The sequence below is a fragment of the Molothrus ater genome, chromosome 5 (assembly GCF_012460135.2).
Source record: "Molothrus ater isolate BHLD 08-10-18 breed brown headed cowbird chromosome 5, BPBGC_Mater_1.1, whole genome shotgun sequence".
Taxonomy (NCBI): Eukaryota; Metazoa; Chordata; class Aves; order Passeriformes; family Icteridae; genus Molothrus; species Molothrus ater.
In genome coordinates this window covers 64799106-64823170 of record NC_050482.2, presented here as the reverse complement: position 1 = coordinate 64823170, position 24065 = coordinate 64799106, and the positions used below count along the sequence as shown (strand labels likewise).

General features: G+C 43.5%; 2 protein-coding genes across 3 annotated transcripts in view; one reads left to right on the top strand and one right to left on the bottom strand.

Moving 5' to 3' along the window:
• Window positions 1-542: 542 nt before the first annotated feature.
• MANSC1 (MANSC domain containing 1) lies at window positions 543-4967 on the bottom strand. Of its 2 annotated transcripts, none has more exons than XM_036401116.1 (3): window positions 4688-4967; window positions 3691-3831; window positions 543-1863 (listed from the first exon to the last, which is right to left on the bottom strand). In XM_036401116.1, the coding sequence occupies exons 1-3, from the start codon at window positions 4905-4907 to the stop codon at window positions 896-898; spliced, it is 1329 nt and encodes a 442-aa protein (XP_036257009.1). In that variant the 5' UTR covers window positions 4908-4967; the 3' UTR covers window positions 543-895. The 2 variants fall into 2 exon arrangements, with proteins under 2 accessions (XP_036257009.1, XP_036257010.1); XM_036401117.1 differs by having other exon boundaries at window positions 543-1860.
• A 3753-nt stretch (window positions 4968-8720) lies between these two features.
• The window catches only part of BORCS5 (BLOC-1 related complex subunit 5), a 61306-nt gene continuing 45961 nt past the window's right edge, over window positions 8721-24065 (top strand). The window contains exons 1-2 of the mRNA XM_036401627.2: window positions 8721-8813; window positions 9259-9402. Coding sequence (XP_036257520.1) covers window positions 8756-8813; window positions 9259-9402 — 202 coding nt within the window. The 5' untranslated portion in view covers window positions 8721-8755. The remainder of the gene's footprint in view (window positions 8814-9258; window positions 9403-24065) is intronic.

The following is a 24065-nucleotide window of genomic DNA, read 5'->3' as shown; positions in this document are numbered from 1 at the left end:
GTTGATCATGCCACCTGACATGAACACTTTGAAATCCAGCCTTTCATTCTAAAACCAGGTTTAGACTGAATGCACATGAAGGGAAATTTAAATAACATGAACTGGAAGCTGTGTGGCAGTAGATGCTCCCACTTACTCTCCCTGCTGAAGGGTCAGGAAAAAATAAAACCATAGAGTTGTTTAGGTTGGAAAAAAACTCGAATATCAAGATAACTGTTACTAAGCAGCCATGCTTATTACCAGCCACATGAAGGGGATGCTGGAAGTGAAGAGGGTGTGCTTTGAGAGCACTCACATTTGCAGTATGTAGTTTTAAGGATACCTGTGATGTATGCAGAAGAACTTTAGAGATATGTATATAACTGTCAACTATATTTTGATAAGGAAAATTAAATTATGTCATATGTAATATAATTTTTTCCTGTTTGTACCTAAAACCATTTGGATGCAAAGCTCTATTACTAAGTATTCCTTTAAAGCTGCAAATAGGGTCAATAGGATTGCACCAGTATTTGGTGCAAATAGCACTGAAAACACCCATGTGCTGCACAGGTACTCAATTTATTAGGTGTACTTCAATTTCACTAATCTTGTCACAGTACAGATTAAGCTCATGAAATGCTTTTTCTCCTTAAATATAAGACCTTCTTAGCTTAACTTGGATTTAGATGTTTACTCTCAGGATTTAGGAATAAATCAAAAATGACAGACATTATAGTTCAGCACAGACAGAGCATTCCTTCTCACCACCAAACCCATCTCCTGTCTCCTGCTTTCCCATTAGAGCCCAAAAAAGGAATCCATCCTCTTCTGAGATTTCAATATCTACTGTTCCATTTCAGAGTTCTCCTCTCAAAGTGAGAGATGCCCCCCAAAATTTTTTTCCCTCTCCCAGTCAGACATCAGCATAAATTCCATTGATCAAATAATCCAGCCTGGTGTAATGCCTCTTCTGAAGAGATTCATGGATTTTCTTCCCTGTCAGCACAATAACTAGCAACAAGAACATCACCCCAAAAAACAAAGCTGCTACAAGGCTGCTCTTTTCCCCCAGCTGAAAGACAGCTTTCCCTCTCAGAACACCTTCTGACAGGGAGCTCTCAGAGTCAGATGGCTCATAACCCTGAAGGTCATTTTGGGAAGATGTGGGGGAATCGCTGGACAGAATGAAACCTGGAAAAGAGAGGAGGGTCACATAGCTGGTATCACTGGAAGTGACAACTGTTGGCTCAGGAGCCATGGCTGGAGTCCTTAGCCCTGACAGGGCAGTAGCAGATCCAGAATTTGTGGTCACCTGCACGGTTGCAGAAGGAGAAGCAGAATTTGTGGGCTTGGAAAGAGGGACATGAGTAGCAGTGATGCTGGTGGCAGGGACAGCAGGTTTAGCTGCAGTGGCTGCAGCAGGTGGAGAGGCAGCTGTGGTTGGTTTGGCAGCACCAGGATGCAGAGAGGTTGGAAGGGACTCCAGCTGGGCTGTGCCTGTTGGCAGAGCAGCAAGAGAAGCACTGCTGGTTTCAGGGACACCTGCCCAAGCAGTGGTGAGGATGGAAGCAGTGGGGTTTCCAACTGGAGCAGCAGAAGGAGTGCTTGGTGGCACTTTAATTACCTGCTGCCTTGAGATGGGGTCTAAGCCCTCAGATTCTTTTGCTCTTTGAGATTCAGGAGCAACTGTATGAAGTTCCATGTTGTCCAAATGCTTGCCTATGTGGTTCAGGAGTTCAGATGCCTGATGAAAGACAGACTGCTCCAAACTGGCAGTGTAATTCTGATGGATGTCCTGACTGTGAGAAATAAAGGTTCCAGCATCCGAAGGCAAAGAATGCTCATTTGAAGAAAAGTTCTCAGTTTTGATGGATTTATCTTCTGGAAACAGAAATACTTGTATTTAATTATTAAATCTCCTTTTGACTAATGTAGGCATACTCTATTTGTATTTCTTAGAAATATTTATGTAAGGGGGCTCTAAGAGATAATGACTAATGAAACTTCCTTTCTTTAAAATATGCACAGTGGCATTTAAATTCTATGTTATAAAAGCTGTCAGCCTCAAGCCTACTCACATAACAATGTTCTGTGCAGAAACACCATACAAATAATAATCCTAAAAGCTACCTGATTTTACAGTATTTTTTCGACAGTATTTACCTCAGGTACTTAGGTAGGCATTCACAGGTATTATAGAAGGTATTTGGCTGAGTAATTGTCAATTCATATTATATATATAATTTTATAATTTTTATAATTCTATATTTATAAAATATAGAAATATATATAATGTATTCATGATAACCATGCAGCTGCTGCACAGAATATTTAAAGGGGAACGTGCTCTCACGTAGTTCTGACTCTCACTCATCTCTTTTTAATATTGAAACAAAAAGGTTTGTTAAATGCACTGGAATTGAAATAAATAAAGTATCTTTCCCCCTTTCAGCTTGGTTTTCAGTGTAACCACATACAGATTCTTATATGAAAGAACAAAGTTTGATACATTTGTTGCTACCGACACTGCTCAGGTGCTACCTTTGAAAACTTACCAGGAACATTAAACAAACTAGCATAATCTTTCTGCAATTAAACGTTCACAGAAGATCAAGTCTCCAAAAAGAAAAATAAGTGTTAAATGCAATCACGTTGTTCACTCAGCATTGCATTACAAAGAAGTGTTAAACGCAATCACGTTGTTCACTCAGCATTGCATTACATGCCGAACAAAAGCACAAGCATGATTGCATTTCTTGTTTCTTTGTTTGAAATCCCGAAGTTCTTCTAGGGGACAAAGAGCTGGAGGGAAATGTAATTTTAGTAATAATTTTACAGAAATGCAGTTCATTTGTTGCACATTGCTTTTGCACGATTCCTGTGAGACTGTGCTTGCACAAAAATACTTGGTAACATTACGTGAGGAATCTTTCTGTATATCATACTGTTGCTCCTTGCATAGTTCCTCTTGGAAAAGTTCTCTTTTTCAGCAAAAGTTTGGTCTCTCAAGCAGCCATACAGAAACCACCCTGGCAGGACATTCCAATTATCAGTTTCTTATCTGAGCTGTTCAAACAGGTCTGGTGCAAGTCAATGTCAATCAACAAGTAGGCCTTGCTGTTAAAAAAAACACCACAGGCCAGAGAGCAAGAAATTCCTGAGTGTGCAGCCCACATGCCATAAAGCTCTGACTTTAGAAAATTTGTTTTTGCACTTCAGGTTCCCTAACTGAATGCAGAAAAAAATGATTATTTATTATTATTGCAAATTATTCATCAGTGTAGCGTGGGTCCTTTAAATACACAGCTGGCTACAAGGGCGTGGTATTTTCATTGGTTTTTGTGATATTTCTCAGTATTATGTACAGGAAATTTTCCTTCCTGACTATATCTAGATGGAAGCAGCTTCTTTTTGTTTTAAGCAAGGACAAATTATGAGAATTTCTGAATCTAACGTGAAGGAATATTATAAGGGTTGGGACATTAATCCAAGCTGGAATCTGGGCCCACAAAGCAGCTCACCACACACCTGCCCATCCGTCCTCCACAATGAAAAAGAGCAATATTTTTAAATCATAAAGCTTGGCTTAGAACGCTTTACTAAAAATATGACCCCCCCAAACAGTTCCTGGTCACTACTGAAAGTTCACAGGTGCAAAAGTAATTTTGCAGTGTGGTGTGGGGGCTGATGGCTCTCACTATGATTTACCTGTAGTTATCTTGTAGGTCACAAGTCCTCTTGCAGGTTTCATTGGACAAGCCTCAGTGCTAGGACAGTAAAACAAGTAGCAGTTTGGATGTGTACTTGTTCTTGCAGCATAAAAAATAATCAAATTACACTTCTTGTCTCCTGCAAAACAAAGTAAATACCTGTTTCAGCAGTAGGAACTTTTATAGCAGTATGGTAATGAGATCTAGTCTGTTAACTTTTGCTCATGTGAGTAAGAGGAAAACTACTAACACATAACATTCCTACCGGAAAAAACCGCCAAGGACTGCAGAAGAATGGCCCAGGGCCAAAATATGAAAGGTCACACCTTCCTTTTCCTGTACAAATAAAGTTGGGGAAATTATGAGTCTAAGCTCTCATCCTCCCCTCACGCAAACCACACTGGCACCACTTTATACAACAATTGATCGCTTACAAATCCTGATAAATCTGAAAACCTCCTCGACATACTCATGGAAAAAAAAATATTTAGACATTTTTCCTTATCACATCCCAGGAATCGCTTGGCTAGTTGCTGGTTCAGGGAGTCACCTTCACCACTGCCATTTCTACTTGCTTCTCTGCCTCCTACTGCTCCAAGAGCTTGAATCAAACCAGCTCTCTCAGAGGAGGGTGAGCATTCTCATTTTTGGCTAAAATTAAATACAGTGCAAAACGTCAGCTACTTTTAATGCATCTACTAAACACAGCTTATGCACCTTCGGGGTTGGGGATCTGGAAGGTTTTGACGCCTAAAACTAACGCTGTTTCTGTGATGCAACTATTTTCCTGAACACTTTAAGGAAAGGCTTGCGTTAAGTTCTTCTAACATCCACTGGCAAAAGAAGGTAGCAGCTGCAAGCTGGAACTAAGCGCAGCCTGAATGAGAGGGTAAATTCCGTGCTGAATAGGGAGAACACCGGCAGCTGACCATCCCGCGAGCCCAAACTCCAGAATTATCCTGCCAGGCGGTGGCGGAGAAGGAGGCCGAGGTTACCTGCGAGCCTGTGCCCCGAGCAGCAGGCGCGGACACACGCACCCGCGCCGGGGACGCGCAGCGGCTCCGCGCCCCGGACGCCGCGGGGCAGGGACAGGTATGTATCGATGATGGAATTCTCCATCTTCTCCGCCGAGCACTCCTGGCTCAGCGCCGGCCCGGCCATCAGGCAGGCGATCACCAGCAGGCGAACCGGCCAGCGGCTGCCCCCGCGGGACATGGTGACACGGGCCGGTCCCCGGGGGCTCCTCCGGGATTGGCACCGAGAGGGCTCCGCTGATCCCGGGGCGGGAACGCGTTCCTGGGGCACCTCCGGGCTACCCCTGCCCGCAGCGCGGGGCCGGGAAGGCAGCGGCGGAGCCTGGCCCGGCTCGGGGGAACGGCGGCTGTCCCGGCACGTCCGGGAGGAGGGGCCGGGGGAGGCGGGCCCGGGACGCCTGGTGCCCTTCTTCTCCTGCCTGCCTGCCCTCCTCCTCCTGGAATTCCTGCTTACCCATCTACCTACCTGCCTTCCTTCTGCCTTCCAGCCTGCTCTCCTCCTCTCTTGCTTCCTTCTCACCTGGAATTCCTGCTTACCTGCCTACCTGCCTTCCTTCTGCCTTCCAGCCTGCCCTCTTCCTCTCTTGCTTCCTTCTCACATGGAATTCCTGCTTACCTGCCTTCCTTCTGCCTTCCAGCCTGTCTGTCCTCCAGCCTGCCCCCTCCTCTCTTGCTTCCTTCTCACCTGGAATTCCTGCTTACCTACCTATCTGCCTTCCTCCTGCCTTCCAGCCTGCTCTCCTCCTCTCTTGCTTCCTTCTCACCTGGAATTCCTGCTTACCTGCCTTCCTTCTGCCTTCCAGCCTGTCTGTCCTCCAGCCTGCCCCCTCCTCTCTTGCTTCCTTCTCACCTGGAATTCCTGCTTACCTACCTATCTGCCTTTCTCCTGCCTTCCAGCCTGCCCTCCTCCTCTCTTGCTTCCTTCTTGCTGCCCACCATTCTTCTGTCCCATTCCTGCCTTTTCTCCTGCCTTTTCCCTTGCTTCCCCCCTCCTGCTCTCTTCCTCCTGCCTGACCTTCTCCTGCCTTCCTTCCACCCTCCTCCTCCTGCCTGCCCAGCGGGGCTGCAACCACTCGCCGGCACCGAGGGTCCTTCTTGAGCGTCAGACACAAGGCAAAACCACCTAGAGAAGCTCTTGGTGGTCAGGCTGAAACGGCTTTACCCACAGTCAGACTTTTCCTCCACCTGAGAACTGGTTTTGGGAGCTGTAATGAAAGAGATTAATATGCATATCCTGGACTAAACGGACGTGGACGTATTTCCGTGTGGACTCCTTGCTACCTGAGTAATCCTGTTCAAATCATAAGCAAGCACAAGGTGTTTGTGGAACGGGAAAAAAAATGAACAAGAAAGCCTGTCTACTGGAACCCTGACTGGTGTCTTGGCCATTCTTCTGTCAGCTGTCTCAGTGCAATTGCTTGCTTAAGTCATGGTTTTGCTCGGAAAATTTTCATTTCCTCTTTTTAGTTTTTTTTCCTTACTATTTTGGGGTAGTGTTTAGAAGTAAAAGTAGACCAAAGGAGTGGAAAGAATAAAAGGATTATAAGACAGATTCCTTCTTTTTCAGGAAAGAGACCATTTTCTTTTCAGACATGTGCATTACCTGAAGAGATCCCAAAGGGCAGGTTAGTTTATGTATGGTAATGGTTAGATGCCAAGGCATGGGTGGCTGTCTTGTTTTTCATGCCCAGTCAGTCCCCTTTGTCAGTACTGCTGGGTTTTGGCTTTTATTTGGACATGAGTGTTGTAAGAGACTGAGCCCACCATCTTATTTTGCATCACATGGCCATCTTGGGGCAATTAATAAATGTTTGTTTGTGATTCTCACAGTCTTGGTGGGATGGTTTCTCCTAAAATTTTCAGCTGTACTTGTTTAAGAAAATATTCCTTTCTATGTAAACTGGTGACATTATTTTCACTGCTAAAAGAAAAAGTACCAAGAGAATCTGAACATTAAGGTGTTGCCTGCTAAGTGCATCACCCAGTGAATAAACAGGAGAATGAATAGTAAAGGCAAGCACAGGTATTACCCCTGCTATGTATTAAACAAAGTTGCAGCTTCTACCTGCCTTTGCTTAAAGTAGAAGTGGTGGAAGAGTCCCATCAGAAAGAAGCTGAAAAATAAGGCTAAAGGTCTGGCTGAGGTGGTCAGAACAGCTGCTGAAACTGGTTTTTCACCTGAGCTGTTGGGATGGTGAATGTGAGAATATGCACAGAGACCGCTGGGGTCAGACAGGCATAGATGACCATGGGGAAATGAGAAGGGTTGATGTCATCTATAATATAAGCAGGGCAGAAGAGATACTGGGGATAACATGACTGCCCCAGTCCAGCCACCGTGGCAAATTTCTGCTCTTCCTGGTGGGGAAGTTACATATCACTCCTAATATTATTTCTTTTGCTACCTTTAATCGAGGCACCTTGATATCGTGCACTGTTTTATGTTATGCTGTAATCTACCCCTAGCTGTTTTAGTTTTATACTGTGTAGTAAGTAATTCTGATTAAGATATTTTGGCTGTTTATCCCTTGTCTGCTCAGTAAATAATTCTTATAAATTTTTTTTCTTATAATTTTTATAAACAGACCTGATCTGCCATCACTAGAACTTGCAGGCCAGAGTGAGTCCTTACATTTAAACAGTTGCCAAAATCTGAGCTAGGGCAGAGCTTATCTCAAGCTGCCACTCCATGGCACTCTTCTTATAGGAGAGGTGCTCCAGACCCACATCATCCTTGTGGCCTCTGCTAGACCCTCTCCTCACCACAAACTGGGAAATAAGCTCTCTCACCTGAGAATACCACACTCACCCAGTTTATTAGGTTAGAAAGCTGACATTACTTAATTCAGCACACAGGTACATGGGTATTGCCTCGCCAAACATATTAATCAGTTATCAAAACTTTTGACTATTTATACATTTTGATAAATAAAGGAATTAGTATTCCTTGGTTACCGGTAATGTAGTTCTCTTATTGATTCATATTCTGTCTTCTATTAGTTAATGATTCACTCGTTTTTCATGTTAATTAGTCCACATTCTCAGTTTTTCCCTTCTTTTGGGTCAAGGAGTTTCTTGGGTCAGTGGCCTGTGATCAGTGGTTGGAGATCCCCCCTACCAGAATTACCTTTTCCCAATTGGAGCTGATTTCAGCACAAATACTGAGCATCCCTGGCCAGGCCAGGGAGGGATTTTCCTGCTCTGCTTCAGGCTGGGGCAGCCTCAGCTCGAATATTGTGTGAAATTTTGGGTGCCACAATATCGGAAAGATATTAAACTATTAGAGAGTGTCCAAAGGAGGGCATGAGGATGGTGAAGGGCCTTGAGGGGAAACGTGTGAGGAGCAGCTGAGGGCATTTGGAGGCTGAGGGCAGACATGGCTTCTGCTGAGGGGAACAGGAGGGGCAGGCCCTGAGCTCTGCTCTCTGGGACCAGGGACAGGAGCCAGGGAACGGCTGGAGCTGGGTCAGGGGAGGGTCAGGCTGGAGATCAGGGAAGGGTTCTTCCCCCAGAGGGTGTCGGGCACTGCCCAGGCTCCCCAGGGAATGGTCACGGCCCCAAGGCTGCCAGAGCTCCGGGAGCGTTTGGACACCGCTCTGAGGGATGCACAGGGTGGGATTGTTGGGGTGTCTGGGCAGGGATTGTTGATTGTGCAGGGCCAGAGGCTGGACTCGATAAACCGTGTGGATCCCTCCAAACTCAGGATATTCGGTCACAGGCTCCTTTTTAAAGAAATATAACTTGTCCGGCAACACCGAGGAGCACAGAAGGGGACACAGCACTACAAATATTGTCCTCACTAGGGCCGAGCAGGGAGGAGGAGCATCCTTCCATGCCTCAGAGACCAGCACTGCTCTGCCGCCCCCCGAAGCCCCGGGCCGCCGGTTCTGGCGGGGCAGAGCCGAGCAGCCCCGGCCCCGAGCGGGGCCCCGCCCGCCGGGCGGAGCCGCCTGACCCGGCGCAGCCGGAACCCCGTGGGCGGCGGCGGCGGCCCCCGCGCTGCGGCGGGCGGGGGACGGAGGCAGCGCCATGGGCGCGGAGCAGAGCGCCGAGGCCGAGAGCCGCCCGGGCGAGCCCGGCGCCGCAGGTCGGTGCCTGGCGGGGAGTGAGGGCTGTGCCGGCACTGTGGCTGTGGAGAAGAGCACGGCTGTTTCCTTGGGAGGGACGGCGGCTGTGGAGAAGGGAAGGGCTTGCAGAAGGGAAGGGCTGTTGCTGCGGGAGGCAGCGGCAGCGCGGCCCGGCCCTTCCTGTGACGGCGCGGGGGCACCGCCCGGGCCGGGGGAGCCGAGCCGGGGATGGGCAGCGCCCCGGGCGCCGTGCGGAGCTGGCGGGGCCGTCCGTGGTGCAGGTGTTCGGAATCAGCTGTTCCCCCGTGGGGAGAGGGAAAGGAGCTTAGAGCCCTTCAGTGATCTCGGCGATACGCTATAAAAAGCGTGCCTGTGCAGTGTTAAATAGAGTAATATTCGCATAGGGTTGGGTTCTGGTGTAATCTGCTTGTAAAGTTGGTTATTCCCTCTCCATCCAATATCCAGCATCTCCGTTGCCAGCCAAGCAACGAGCAAAAATGGACGACATTGTGGTCGTAGCCCCAGGAACACAGTCCTCACGGAATGTCAGCAATGATCCAGATGTCATAAAACTGCAGGAAATTCCAACTTTCCAGCCCCTTTTGAAAGGTAAGTCATTGTTCTTCCTCTGTTTTTAAATGCCTTCTTTTTTGTACCTAATGGCATTTATGTATCCTGAGGTTTCTACTGAAGTTCATATTTCTCTCCCTGTTTTTCACTTCCCCTCTTATTTTAAACCTTACTCTCTTTTGTTATGCCATAATTAATCCCAGCCTTCTAAACAGTGGGTGAACTGGTTTAGAGGTGTGCTGGTAATGTTCTCTGCAGTGGAAACATCTATTGTGGAGACAAAACTGCTCCAAGCATACCAGCTTGCCCTGTACCACTGGTTGATGAGAGATGCTGTGTTATGTTCTAATATATAATAGATGACATTATATATAATCCTGTTTTGCTCTAGTTTTTTAAAAACAGATTGTGTGTTACTCTCAGAATCATAGCCACCTGTGTGTGCATTCAGCTGCTTGAAATCAAGGTACCTTGTGGGAGTTTTCAACACAGAGCAGGTTTTATTCTTGTTTTTTGTAGTGGGGTAGATGGGCTGAGACTTTTCTTTGTTTCTTTTCCTCCCACTCTTTTTTTTTTTTTTTTTTGCTTTCATCCCTTGCACTCATTCTTTGTTTCTTCTGTTCAAAGGAAAGTGGTGAAGATTTCAATCATAGTTGTTGAGCCTGCAGTTTAACAAAAAACCTGGCCTGTGTGTTTTGTGGCCTGGCTTCTAGCTATCTCTTTTTGAGGAAAATGCAGAGTATCTGAGAAGGCATCACTAGAGGTAATCTACCAGAGGTAGCATCACACCACCACTTTTTGGGCAGAAAGTATTTACTTTTTGTTTGTTTGTGTATGCCTACTGCATGAGGGTACTGAAACGTGACTAAAACTTGTAGACATTATTATAGCCTACTGGGCCATACATTTAACATTTTATTGGACACTTTATTTTATGAGTGTGTTCTGGATGTGCATGGCACTGACTGCTGTTTCCTGCAGAAGGGACAAAAAGATAGAGAGGCCATGAAAAAAAAGCAGAACATGCTTTGTCCTGCTTTGTATGTAAGACAGAACCAGGGTCCTGCTAGTGACAGCTTGAAATGTAAATGCTGGAATCCAAATCCCTAAAAGAAATCAGGAAGTTTTAATATGAGAGAAAAAAATTTAGAAGATGCTACAACATCTGGCATGAAAGTTGTTGTGTGTGTGTGTAAGAGTGTGATGACAAAGAGTTTCACTTTCACCCAAGCTCATGAGCACACCTGGGTTGCACAAGACCTGTGCAAGGAAGTTTTGGGAAGTGAGATTGGTGATCGCTTCCAGAGCTGGTGTTCCTGTGAGGCTGTTAGAGTCCAGGGCTTAAGGTGGGAAGTGAGAAAGAACAGAGAGCAGCAGCCCTGTGGCTGAGATGCAAAGGTTGGAGAGCACTGCCTTAGATGATCAGTCCAGGTCCTTCAGCTCCTAAATGTGCACCCTTTAAGTTGTCTTGGTGACTGAGTTGCTTTTTCTGGCCTTACTTTGGACCTAAAGCTGTGGATGTATGATACAATCATTCTCTTCTGTTTTTGTCACTTGGCCTGCTGCTTCCCTACGAGTCTCCTGAGACCTGATGACATCTGGTGACTGCTCAAGAGTTTTGCATGCTGAATTACTTTGGTGAACACCTTTTTCAGCCTCGAGTACTTGTTATTACTTGAACAACCAGACTGTGATACTTGTGTTCACTACAGAAAGCAGTGTGGGCCTGTTGAGTGAGTTGACTCTTGAGAGGTGGCAGATCTACCAGAGGCCCACTTGAGAAACTGTTCTGGACTGGTCTCTTATCTTTATTCTTCCCATGCAAGATTGTTTCTGGAAGGGTTGCAGAAGTTTCAAGATCTTATAGGAGCTCATTCTAAAAGCTTGTGTCTTGTGATCTACCAGCTTGCAGGTGGACTTACAGTCCACAATGAAGTGGACTTCATTGTTCTATTCAGTTTCTCCTTGCCTAAGCAAAGCCAGTGGGTTTTATTTTGCTTTTGAGTTTCAAAAGGGGAAATAATCATTAAATAAATGGACTGGCAAAGTACATGGTCATGTAAACACTGCATGTTCTTAAAACCAAATGCCCTTGTTCCTCCTAGCCATAGTGAGGTGAGTTTATGATCAGTGAACCTGGAAATCTTTACCATTGTGTGCTCTCACTTGGAAGAAAATGCCAGTGGCCTGTCCATTACATCTTTCATGCTTTCCCTTGACTTCTACAGGGAGAATTGCACCTCAGAGGTACAGCTAGGACCCCTTCTAAAAAGTTCCTCTCCATATTTCTTGTAGGCTCACTTCAGGAGCTGGAAAGCTGCTGGCAGGTTGCTCAAAGCTCTGTCCAGCTTCACCTTGAAGACTCATGGTCTGGACAGCCTGTTCCAGCCTCATCATAAAAAATTTTCTTCCTTATGTCCAATCTAAACCGACCCTCTTTGGTTTAAAACCTCTGTCCTTGCTCATTCATTGCAGGCCCAGACCAAAAATCTTTCTTTCTTACAAGCTTTATTTGTCTCTGGAGGCTTTTTGGGGAAAGAAACATTTTCTTGCTTTGGCTAGAATTGTGCACTGGTAAAAGGTATTCAGCATGAAGAAGCAGTAGAAACAGAGCTTACTATATCACTGCAAAGGCACTGTGTGAGCAGCAGAACCTTCTTTACATACTATGCCTCCTCCTGTTCCCATAGGATTTTGTGATTAGTTTCCTCTCCAATCTCATTTCATGGTTCTTCAGGTCAGCCTGGTGTTCTTGTGACCATCTGAGAATCCTGACTGGTTGACAAAAGCTGCCAGGTAGGCAGTGACTGTCAGCTGCTGCTGGCAGGTCAGGGAGGACTGTGACCTCCCTCTCGTGGATCTTGTACATTAAAATTAACCCCTAACTAAAACAGCACCTGTAGTAACTTGGAACAAACTTTTGGTAACTGATCCACTGTAAATACTGATTATGTTTTTGTGCTGCCCTTTCCCTTGTTGTTTCCTCCTTGTTTGGAGGAAGCTGTTATGGCAGCATCCCTTGGAAGTGTTAGAGATAATTCAGCAGCCCCCTTTTGTGTTCTGACTTATTTCTTAGTACTAGTAACCTTAGTACTAAAAGAACAATTTTAATGCTAGATATTTAGCTGTTGAAGCTGTTGGTGGTGCCTGCTTGGCTTTCTGCAAGAACTGTAGTGATGTACTAGTTGAACAAGTAGTGATGATACTTTTCTTTCTGTTTTGTTTTGTCTGATGGTGTTTGGATTGTTGTGTGCAGGTTCCCAGGAGAGCAGGGATTGTTTCTGTGAATTAAGCCATGTGCTGCTGAAGACTGGCCTATGAACAGTCCAGCTATGTCACATGCAAATTACATTTGTCATGTGCAGCATGCCTTCTCTCATAGGAACTCCTGGTGCCTCAAACACTGAGAGAAAAAAGGTCAGCAGAGGCTGCTGAGGCTCACCTGCATTCCAGATGTATCACATAAATGTCTTTTTTGTAGGCATTCAGCAAGTTACTTGTGCACTCCATTCCCCTTTGTTTTGAAGACCACTTTGTCTAACATAGGTGGTCTTCATCTGACTGCCTTGTGAAGGGTATTGTGTGCAGCTCATGAGCATCCTCTAGCCCAAAATAACTGGATTCTTGTCCTACAAATAATCTGCTGTTTTTCTAAGAATAGCAAGTACTGGGAAGAGGTTGCTCAGATAAGGTTGTGGCATTTCTGCCCATAAAGTTTTTAAGGGCATGTTAAGCAAAGCTCTGTCAGTCATAAACTGGAAGTAAATTAGCTAATTACATTAAGGAGTATGCCGTGAGAACTTTACTTACTGTGCTGCTTGTTACCCATATTTATTATTGTTATTTATTTATTAAGAAAGGCATTTCATAAAGAACACAGTGAGACTTTGAAAAGTTGATGTCGCAGACATCTTTCATGAAAAATCCTTTCTTAGGATTTTTCCTTGTGACAAGCTGCAGTTCAGCAACCAAAGTAAACAATGGTTATCTGCTGCTGTGGAATGCAACAGGTGATTAGTCTCCTGTGAGTGTTTAGATTTCTTGACCACTCATGGCAGAGCTGACTCTTGCTCTGTCTGAGACACAGATCTTTGTTATTCATTCTTTTCTATTCTTAGCTTAGCTAGCTGCTGAAGAAACTTTTCCTTTCTATTGCTTTTTAGTATAGTCTTAATGTAACATATATCATAAAATAATAAATCAAGCCTTCTGATCATGGAGTCAACATTCTCGTCTCTTCTTCATCCTGAAAACCCTTGTGACCACAGTCACAAGTTGAGGCTATAGTTTACCTGGAAGTAGTGCAACAAGGAAACCCAGGTTGCATGGCAGAAAGAGTAGGTCCGGCATAAGGAGTTTCCTTTTAGGCTCAATATATTTTGAAGTGGAAAACTTGTCATATTTTACAGCTGGTGTACATCTTCAGCTGAGAAGAGCAGGGAGATGCTGAGAAATCTGGGGTGAAACTTGTGATGCTGTACAGATGCTCTGTGGATCTTCCCTTGTCCTCCAGGGTAACACAAGCTTGTGTTACCTTGAAATGATTGTTTATACTTTTATAACTTCTTTTATGAAGCCTTTTTTCAGGTAGGAAAGCTACTTGTCTAAAAAAATGCCAGTGTATTTTTCTTTCTAGCATAGTGTATAAAGGAAGGATGGATGTTTAGACTTTACTGCATTTAAAGCAAGATTTTGTCACATCTCACTCCTCAATATTTTCCTACATCCTCTCTTCTTCCCCTTTCCTCACTGTATGCTCCTACTGCAATTTATAGGGAATTTAGCTAATAGCACATGTCAGTGAGCTTTATTCCTATAATTCTCTACACATGGTACTTGAATAGTTTTATAATTCTGTCCCTGTGTCTTACAAGGAGAATCTGCTGCTTGCAACTGCTGAGGTTATAGGCCTCTACTAGAATTTGAAACATCCAAGTTTGTTGGATGCACCCCATGCCCAGTACTTGTAACAAAATGTGCATGTTGGGTGGAAAGAGGAACCAAGAATGTGAGTACATCTGCCTGGTGAGTTTGAGGTTTTTTTAATTGTTATTTTGTTTGTTAGTGGGGTTGCTTTTTAGGCATGGGTTTGGTGTTTCTTTGGGTTTTTTTAGGCTTGTAGAGCAATATTCTGTATTGTAGAGATCTGTCTCTCCATTTTGAGTTCATGACTTGAAAGTAGCTCCTGAAATCAGAATCTAGAAGGTGCTTCAGTTTTGAGGAAAGGAGCTTTCCCTTCAAAGGGCAGCTGAAGGAATGGATGAAGATGATGTTGACTTCCATGTATTCCTCAGTTGTTTGTTGGCTGTTTGGAGACCTGAACTGAGTTTCCTGTGTGAGGGGACTTGAGTCTGTGGTTAGACATTTTCCAGTCAATATGCTCAGCACCCACAGGGAGAGCATTAGGAACTGCAGATACTGAGTTCTCTATCTTTCTACCTTTCCCTTCCCCTTTGCCAGCCGTTCCACACCCCGTGGTGTAGTTTGTGGGTTGGCTCAATGAGTGTAAGCTTGTCTGCCTAGGGGATTAGCCTGGCCTCTTCCCTGGCTGGGGACCTTGAAGCTCCAATTTCTACTGAACCCAACAGCTGTGACTCTTACCTGGATCTCCTCAGGCACACACTGCTCCTCCCCACCATCTTGCTGCATTGGAATGAGCCTTGGTGGTCAAGTCTCCTGCAGATCCTCCTTCCTTTACCTTCACAGAGCCTGGCAGAGCTCTTCAGCTGGCAGTGCTGCCCTTGGGGATACATTAGAAGATGTGCTGAGCAAAATAACCATGTGGGAGGGAGTTAACTGTGTCCTGGCTTATCAATTTGCCACAGACTTTAATGAGGCTTTATCTGCATGCTGGCCAGTGTATCTTGAAATCACTATTAACAGGCTAAGGTGAAAGGCAAATAACTGCTTATAACATCCAGAATATCCAAGTGTAATCATAAATGCTAACAGAATGTGTAATCTCTTTATGTTGGGAGGAGACTGGAAATCAGATGCATCTGATTGATTAGGCAGAGGAGCTGGAGTGTGTTCTGCTGGAGTGTAGATGGGGAATCTTTCCAGACAAGGATAAACATGTAATGGGAAAGCACATGGAGAACTCTTTTTTGTCCTCAAGGATTTTAGGCATCAAAATCTGGATGGATTTTTTTTCTTTTCTCTCTCTCTCTCTCCCCTTTACATTTGTGTATTTTATTCAGCATTACTGCCTTGCTCATAAGTTAAGACTTGATTGAGTCTTTGACTGAGGGGCCACGTCTTTCTCTGATGGACGTCCATCTGTTGAATGTTTCTATAATAAAAATTGCAGGCAATGAAATGTTCATGTCAGAAACATGTCTAGGAGATACATTTATGTATCCCTGCACATCTGTACTGTACAGACTGTCTTTACTGTATATACCAGCTGTACATGTGTAGATTGCTTCATGTGATTCTGTGTGACCCTCCCCTACCCCTGTTAATATTTTTTCTCTTGACTGGTGGCTGGTTTTGGAATGCTTCTGTCTTACTGCTGGACCAGCAGCAGCGTTGCATTGCATCACTTTTGAAAATTGAATGTTTCTGTTGGATCTTAGGCTTGATAGGAATTAATAAGTTTATCCAGGTCCAGAAGGTTATTTGGTTTTGGGCCAGTTAGTTTATTGAGAAATGTTATGCTTACCCAAGAGGGTGTAAATTATTGCACCCTAATTATTGATTTTTTTTTTTCCCCTATGGGCGCTGATTCAGTCAAGTGACTATGGTAGAGGTAAAAGATGAGAGGATGCTTCTGTATGTTCTGCCTGTCTGCAGTTAACTGCACTTTCTGTAACATCACATCATTCAAAAACTCCACTCTTGTATTTGTTTCCTGCCCAAACCCTATCAGCAGAATAAAGAGCAGATTCCAGAACGTCATATGTGTAAATAATACGTCCCTTTTCTAATTAGTGTTTGACTTACTAAAGTAGTATAAAAATGAAAAGGGTTTTAAGGTACAAATGAAAAAGCAGGTCTGCTCCAGCCCTTAGCCTTGTTATCAAAGCAGTGTGGTGGGAGCTCAGCTTTAACCATGTTCTCTCTGGATGATTGTGTAAGATGAGATCAACAGCTGACCAATAAAGCACATGTCAGCAAGCTCATTGTTATGAAACCTTGAAGTTTAGAATCAAATTTGATCTGCCTCTATTCCTTTCTTAGGGCATCTTAACAAAAGGGAAAATAGGAATTTTGTGGTTCATTTGGCTTAAACAGTGAGGTCTGACATACTGAATATTCCCTCTATTTTCCATGTGGGGCTGGCCATGGTATGCTTGGCTTGTTGACACACTTGCATGCATAAACCAGAACATGTGCAATTGCAGATTGCATATGGAACCCTGAGGTGCAGATGATCTCCTGGACACCCTGATTATCAGTTTGCAGTAGTAATAACAAAGTGATGAGTATTAATGTTAGCAGGGAGTGGAGTTGCTGCCTGTTGTAGCTGTGCATAGGCACCACTCTGCCAGCATGCCTGCAGGCTGAGCTGAAGGGCTCCAGGCAGCCTTTGGTGGGAGCTGCTGAGACACTGTGGTCATCCTTGGAATACTGTAATGCTTATTAGTGTGGGACATGTTTTTCTTTTTTATGGTGGAAATTCTTATCTTTCAGCAATCTTAAGCCACTTGAGAAGTTCTGAGGGATAGCACTGAAGCGATGTGAGCACCTTCTGTGTGTGAGCTGGTTATCTTGGATGCTTGTGGAGTTTGTTGTTCAAGGTTTTCCTGTGTGTGACTGTTTACATGGTTGCTTTTACCTGTGTTGCACATGTCTACTTCTCTCATGTTTCAAAATATTTATAATATTATAACTACGTGTGTAATTGTGGCAGTAATTTCGGAGAAGACACAATATGTCCAGGCTGCCCCTTGATGTGTTCATTAAATGCAAAATGTGCAATATTTCCTGCCTGCCTGTTGTATTAAAGAACCATATGAGTATACTCCTTCATGTGGTAAAGGGTTGAAGGGCAAAATTAAGTGCACTTGCTACTTATGAGAGCTTTTTTAATGAGGTTAAGGGCAAACAGTAAAAAATACCAGGCTGCTGTTTGAATACATTTGTGTGGGGTTTTTTTTTTTGGTTTTTTTTTTTTTTTTTTAATATGCTCATGCATATAGAAATTAAACTCTTGAAAAAGGTAGGTGAGTCTCTACTAACACAGTGAAAACTGAGACTTTGGGATCCTGTGCTGCCGTTGTTAGTTAGGATGTTCCCTGGAAGTCACTTGTGGAACTTAGACAGCAGTATTGCAGTGTGAAGTGTCATTCGGTGTTGCAGTAAAAGACCTGAGAAGCTCAGGCATTAACATTAGATTATTTTCCCCATGCTACATCGGCATGGCAGTGACGTATTTGTACCCAAGGGAAAGGTGTAACAGCAAGTGGGATACTGGGACAGCAGTGGGTAACTGCTGTGCAGGAGAAATCTGTGCAGTTTGTGCCTTGGGAGTAAGGAGTGCACCAGCAGTTCTTCAATTCAGGCTTGCAGTGTCCTTTCTCTGTTTTCTGCCTTGCTGTTTTTTACCGCTGTAGTTAAGAAAATGGATATTGAGATTGGAAAGCCTGCAGTCTAGGTAAGTGCCACAGGGTGTCAGTGGAATACAAAAGAAGTAGCAGACGTGGTTGCAGTCTGAAACAGCACGCTGGAAGCTGCTTTCTCTTAAGGCTCTTTCCATGAATATTTGTGTTCTGTTTGCACTGGTACCAAGTGACCAAGGTCTTGGTGATCTTGCTGGGTTTAGTACCCGTTGGAGCTGTGAGTTGAGCCACAGTGCTTTTTACTGAGAGGCAGCTACAGGCTGAAACACTACTAATTCTGTGAGGAGGAGATGGTGCAGTGATCTTCAGCTGAAAACCTTTCAGAAAGCTTTATGGCCTTGAAAAATAGAAATTTTGGGTGCCGCTTATTTTCGGTTGTTGTTACTAGCAGGCTTCCAACTGTATGTGGTAAGAAAATGTGAATATAGATCAGCAGTAATTCAGGTGAAAGAATTTGAGTCAGAGGCTGTCCATGGCTCTTGATCCTCACCTCAGTACACCATCTGTAACAGGGAGTTCAGTAATTTTTTCTTGACAACTCTGTTTTGATCATAGGTGTGTTGAAGACCAAGGTGATCTCATGCCAAGAGTGGTGCATAGTAAGTGCTTCCCTGGTGGCCCATTGTGCTGAGAAAAAATGTTTATTCAGCAAAGGGGATGGAGCTCCACAACTGTGTCTAGAAAATTATTGCAACACTCTTCCCTTCTCCCCAGCTCAAAAATGTTCAGTTCAAGGAGGTCTTCTTTCCAGTTCATCACCAGCTCTACAAACCAGTGTTGCTGCAAGAGTGCAGATCATGGAATAAATTTCATGAGGGGAGAGACACAAAGTGAGAAGGGGAAAGAGGAAGAAATAATGTGTCTGTTAAGTGATAGCATGAAATCCCAGGCTTTTACCCCACCTTCCTTGTGTATGAGTACAGGTAATCTCACATAAATGAAGACATTTGTTTGGGAGAATCTTTGTATTGATCACATATGTCTGTTCAGCTAAATCCAGTGCCTTGCTAATTCCTAAGTTATTTTTAGGAGAGGGAGTGTGGAAGAGGAATGTCTTGAACCTTAATCTCTCTTGCCTTGGAAATGTCATGAAGGTATCTTGTGTCCAGTCTATCGTGCCAATAAAAGCCCTTTGAGTTGGCAGGGGATTTATGTGATTCTCTTCTCATCAGTGCATTAAGGGGAGGTCTGTACCACAGCATCTGGACATCAGCTGGAGAGTACTGTCCTTCACTGTATGCTGCCCAAACCTTCTGGTGCTTGGGAAGGTTGTTGGTGCACACCAGGAACTTAAGATTATAACCTATTTGCATATAACCATTTAAAAAAATTTAAAATGCTAATATAGGCAATGTTACTGCTTGCCTGAAGTTGTTCTTGGTGAGACACCATGCAAAATTACTTGGGCATGTTCTTCTCCCCCTGATCTCAGCTGTCCAAAGTGAAGTCCCTGGCAAGGCATGCCTCATCAGCACATGGACTTTGGTGTAAAAGTACTGGAGTCTGAGTTTCCTTATTTAAAATTCACTCTTTCTGCAGACTTCTTCTAAACTCCTGTGCCAGCTACCATGGATGGGAAGCCATATTTCAAATTAAAACAAGAAGCATAGTGCCAAGGAAAACCCTTATCCTAAAGAATCCCTTTCCTTTTCAGATATTAGCTGGCCAGACAAATGATTGTCTCTTCCTACTGTGTTTTTACTCTGCTGTGTCCTTATTGTGGTGGGTTTTCTGCTGTGCATCCTCCACCTTCTCTCTGACTGTTGTGTGTCATTGGAAGCTGACCTGGCATCTGCTGCAGGTACCATTTGCAGTTGTGGTGCTGTAAATGGAATGCTTCCAAAGAGCTCCTTGGAAAGTGTGATATTATGGACCAGGGAATTATAAATCATGGTCATCAAGAGATTTCAAAAAACATAATTTTCATCTGGAAGTATTTCAGTGAGTAACCCTTGATTTTAGTTCTTAGTCAAACTAAGATGGTGTTGACAAACTGGGAAGAACAAATCCTGGTGACGCTTCACAAATTTTACATCAAATTAAAGGGTTCCTTTTGATATTGTATCAAACACAAATAAAACTGCTGGAAAGGCCCTACCAGCCCTCCTGGTGCTGGCTGATCTCTCTGCAAGGAATGGCTCAGGTTTGGTCTCAGCTGGCTCAGGAGGAGGATGGGAAAAAGGTTGGTCAGAATTTTATCCATTCTCATTCTTTGTAGGAGTCTTGGAAGATTTCTGTCAGCTAAACAAAGCCTGAACCTAAAGGGGAAGCTTGATTTTAACCCTGAAGTCTTGACTTCATCCGATTAAACAGAACCTTTAATAGGAAGTGGAAGAGATACTGGAAATAAAACTTCTTAAGTACTGCATGCTGCTTTGCCTCCCATGAGAGCAAATCTTACTTTTTCTGTGATGTGAAAGTAGCAAGATGCAGGTGACTGAAATGGAGGTACATGTTTGCATTTATATATTTGCAGAAACAGGACAAATCAGGATAGAATACTTACTCTTGGTTTTGGTTGTCTCCCCTTCAGGGAGCTTGTCACCAGTTTTAGTATGAACTGAAATTTGGAGTCACTTTGGGTGGTGGCTGAATTGCTTTTTTTTGCAATAGTTTGCAATTCTCCACTGTTGTACATTCCCTCAGTTATTCATCTGATTTATTATGTTCTGTGGTAGAGAAGACAGAAAGAATTTGTAGATTAATCACTTGGAACATAAATGATTTCTTTTGTCTAATGATCTCTATTATGACAAGTGATGATTAAGTAACAGTGGTGTTTTAGACTTTCACTTCTTTATTTTAAATGCCAAATGCCTTTTATTACTATCTGAATCCAATTACTTTTGTGGTCAATGTTTGCATATGTATTTAGATGAGGAATGTGAAGGCTTGGGCTAGATTTTAATGCCACGCAACGGGACAAATGTGGTTGGAGCAGAATTATTTTTCATATCATAGCTCTTGCCTGTGCAGAGAAAATGGTGGTGGTATGTCAACCTTTGTACCACCTCAACTTGCAGAAGGAAGCATCTAAAAAGGTTAAAGTTTTGATTGCATCAACTATTTAAGATATAAGTGAAAATAAAGCAGTTTTTTGTGCTGTGAAACACAGGAGTGTGAGTTGGATACTGAAGTACTGTACTGCAGGAGTAGGATTGATGTGAAAAAAGGTGGTCTCTCCATAAAGATACAGTGAAATGGTTGAGTGATTGGCTAAAAATGGGCTGTGCTGATCTGCCATCACTGTGAATGTGCAACAAAGATAAGGGTAGTGCATTCAGGACACAAGAAAAGGTAGAAATTGTTAAATATTAACAGATTTGGTAGAGTTTTGGGAAAAGGTGAGAAACTGAGGATGTTTGTTTTCCAACCTCCAATCAATTAATATTTAACCAGTGGTCCTGAGTGACTCATCTCTACTCCTTGTAAACAAGATTTTAAGATGAAAGGAAGATAGGGTGATCAATGTAACCAGGGAACTCCCTGGGAAACAAAAATGAAAAACACTTCTGGGCAGGCAAGGAACTTGATTTGGCTCACCATGGGATCTGGCAGGCACTTGGGCTGGTGTGGGGAGCAATTCCAGGGGTTGTGGACTGAGGTCATGTGGGCACCAGCTGAGATCAGCTCTGCCAGCTGTCCCAGTTAGGTACTTTAGGACTAAGGCAAGCACATATCCAAAATTAGTTTCTGGGCTTGGTGCAGGAGAAGATAACATGTGCAGGATTTATTGAGGCACTCTGGCCTCCCACAGTGTCCCTTTTGGATTCACTGATGCTTTGCTGACCAACATACTCCTCAGGAAAGTGGGACAGGGTGGTTTTGAAGCACTGGGTGGTGATGCTGTGGCAGGAGCAGAGACAGCTGGACTGGTGGACTTGCACCTTTGGGGCTTCTGTACAAATATTTTGTATTCTGCTCTTTAATCCTCAGTTCAGTTTGGTGATTTTTCCAAGAGCAAGGGTGAGCAGAACAAGCTAAACCTAATGGCTTAGGACTCTTTTCCCTAAAACCAGCAGAATTGGTCTTTACTTTGGAAAGCTGCCATCCAGAAGGAACTGACGTTGGAAAAGATATAAAACATGCTGAGACTGTTCATAAACTTTTTGTTTAGAAACTGTTTTGATGCCAACTATTTTGATGGTTTTGATTTTCCTGCTCCCTTATCTTCTTAACTGAAGGGGCTTGGTAAGAAAACAAAACCTGTACTGCTTCTAATTTTTAATCCTACTGAAGTTTTGCAGAGGACTGATCAAGTTCTCTGCTGCGCTAAACTGCCTCCTTATTATCCAGATTGCTAGGCTTATTTTTCTTGCAAATCAAAATAAGGTACAGTGAAATCAAGATAAGATAAGCTGAGGAGCAGATGGGCTGAGGGGCACACAGGTTGCTGTCCCCCTCCTCAGGCACAGAGCTGTGTGCCTCCTGCCATGCTGAGCTGGAGCAGAGACAGCCAGAAAAGCAGAAGTAACATGGGGTGAGATGCAGTGAAAAGGGTCTGGATCCCCTTTTTGAGCACTAGGGAAAGAATCAGTGCTAAAGTTCGAGGTTGTAACAAGCCTTAGTGCATTTCTACTCCCTCTGTGTAGTGGTAAAGTAAGGTAGTACAGTCACAAACTCGCTGCACAAACTCTGTTGTCTCTCTAGAACTGTAATTTCAGGGAAGAGTGAGTTCTGCTGGTGAGCTCTTAAGTACTGTTTCATTAAACTTTGGTTAAGAGCTATTGCTGTACCTCTTTGGATTTTCAGCTGTGGGATATTTTCTCTTGAAATTAAGCCAGGCTGTGCTCACTTGCACAAAGTTGTGTGCAAATGCCTTTTTTTTCCCTTGAGTCTCAGTTATCAAAGTTTGGAGTTTACTGTAACTTGTAACTATTTTTATTAATTTAACACACTAGGGTTGTTCCAGCCAAAATGTTGGTCATGAAACAGTGCTAAGAAAGAAAATTTTGTATTTCTTCCACAGGAAATGTAATAAGCGACCTTAAAATAGTGTCTTATCTCATGTTTATACTGAACTTCAACTCTTGTTTATCAATATTTTCTTATGAAAGGAATGAACATTCTTTCAATCCTTAAGGATCAGAGAGCTGAAAGACTCCTGTGTTTGTATGTTGTTCTTCCTTGTATTTTTTTCTTCACAGTGACATTTTAGGACTTACCTACCTGAAATGCCTTATCCTTAAAATACAACTGCATTAGGATGTGTCTTGGTGAAGGAGCAGCTGCTCCCTTTGGAGTTCCCTGTAGTTCCAGGGACACTCAGAGCCAAGGATGCTGCAGCTGCAGGAGACCCTCATCTGAGCTGCTCCCTCACAGGTGATGGTGTAGGTATTGTTCTTGTTAAACAGGTCAGGAAATGGAGATGTGCTGCATCACTGCCCTGAAAACCTTAGTTTTGCACATAGTTTGGATCAATACAGATGATTTCTTAACAGATTAGGTGCCTTGTTGGGTTTTGTTGAGTTAGGTTTATTTTTTGGTTTTGGTTTCAGCAGTGAGCCTTTGAAATGAGACCTGGGATTTCTGACTATAGTAGAAAAGCAAAAAAGTTTAGTAGCTGGTTTTAATTTTCATAAATATTTACCATTAGACAGAAATGGTTCATCAAGGCTTCTGCACATTAGGAAGCAGTAGGACAAATGACAGTGCCAACATTTATTTTTTTCCTTATTCTTTAACTATATGCTCCATGGGGCAAAAGACAGAACCACTTAACAGTGGGTCCTAATGTTCTAAATGGCCTCAAGTTTCACTGTGGCAGCTTTTTATCTGGAGCTGAGCTAGGGAGCTCACCTCAGTACTCTTGTCCTTGGAAGGGCACTGATGTGCCTTCACTGAAAAGCCCTCACAGGAGGATGACTCCATCAAAGACTCTTAAGATTTTAAAGGCATTTGTTGCCTGAATGTAGGTAGGGGTTAACCTGTGGTAAAATGTACAGATTAGTTCACTGACTTACTTTCTCATTCTCTTGTGAAGTGACACTGTAAATATACTGAGGGGATCTCTTCTGTCCAGGAGGGCATACTGCCCAAACCTAGAAGGGAAAAAAATTGTTAGATTGATTTTTTTTTTTTAATAGTGGTTTTTGGGTTTTTTGTTGGTTTTTTTTTTTTTTTTTTGGTTCATACAAT

What these genes read in the sequence shown, in the direction of transcription:
- MANSC1 (XM_036401116.1), bottom strand. Translation starts at nt 4,907, where the DNA reads ATGTCCCGCGGGGGCAGCCGCTGGCCGGTTCGCCTGCTGGTGATCGCC. An exon ending in CTCGGGGCACAGGCTCGCAG is followed by an intron (nt 3,832 to 4,687) that starts GTAACCTCGGCC and finishes TTTGTTTTGCAG; the next exon opens with GAGACAAGAAGTGTAATTTG. An exon ending in GACCTACAAGATAACTACAG is followed by an intron (nt 1,864 to 3,690) that starts GTAAATCATAGT and finishes TTCTGTTTCCAG; the next exon opens with AAGATAAATCCATCAAAACT.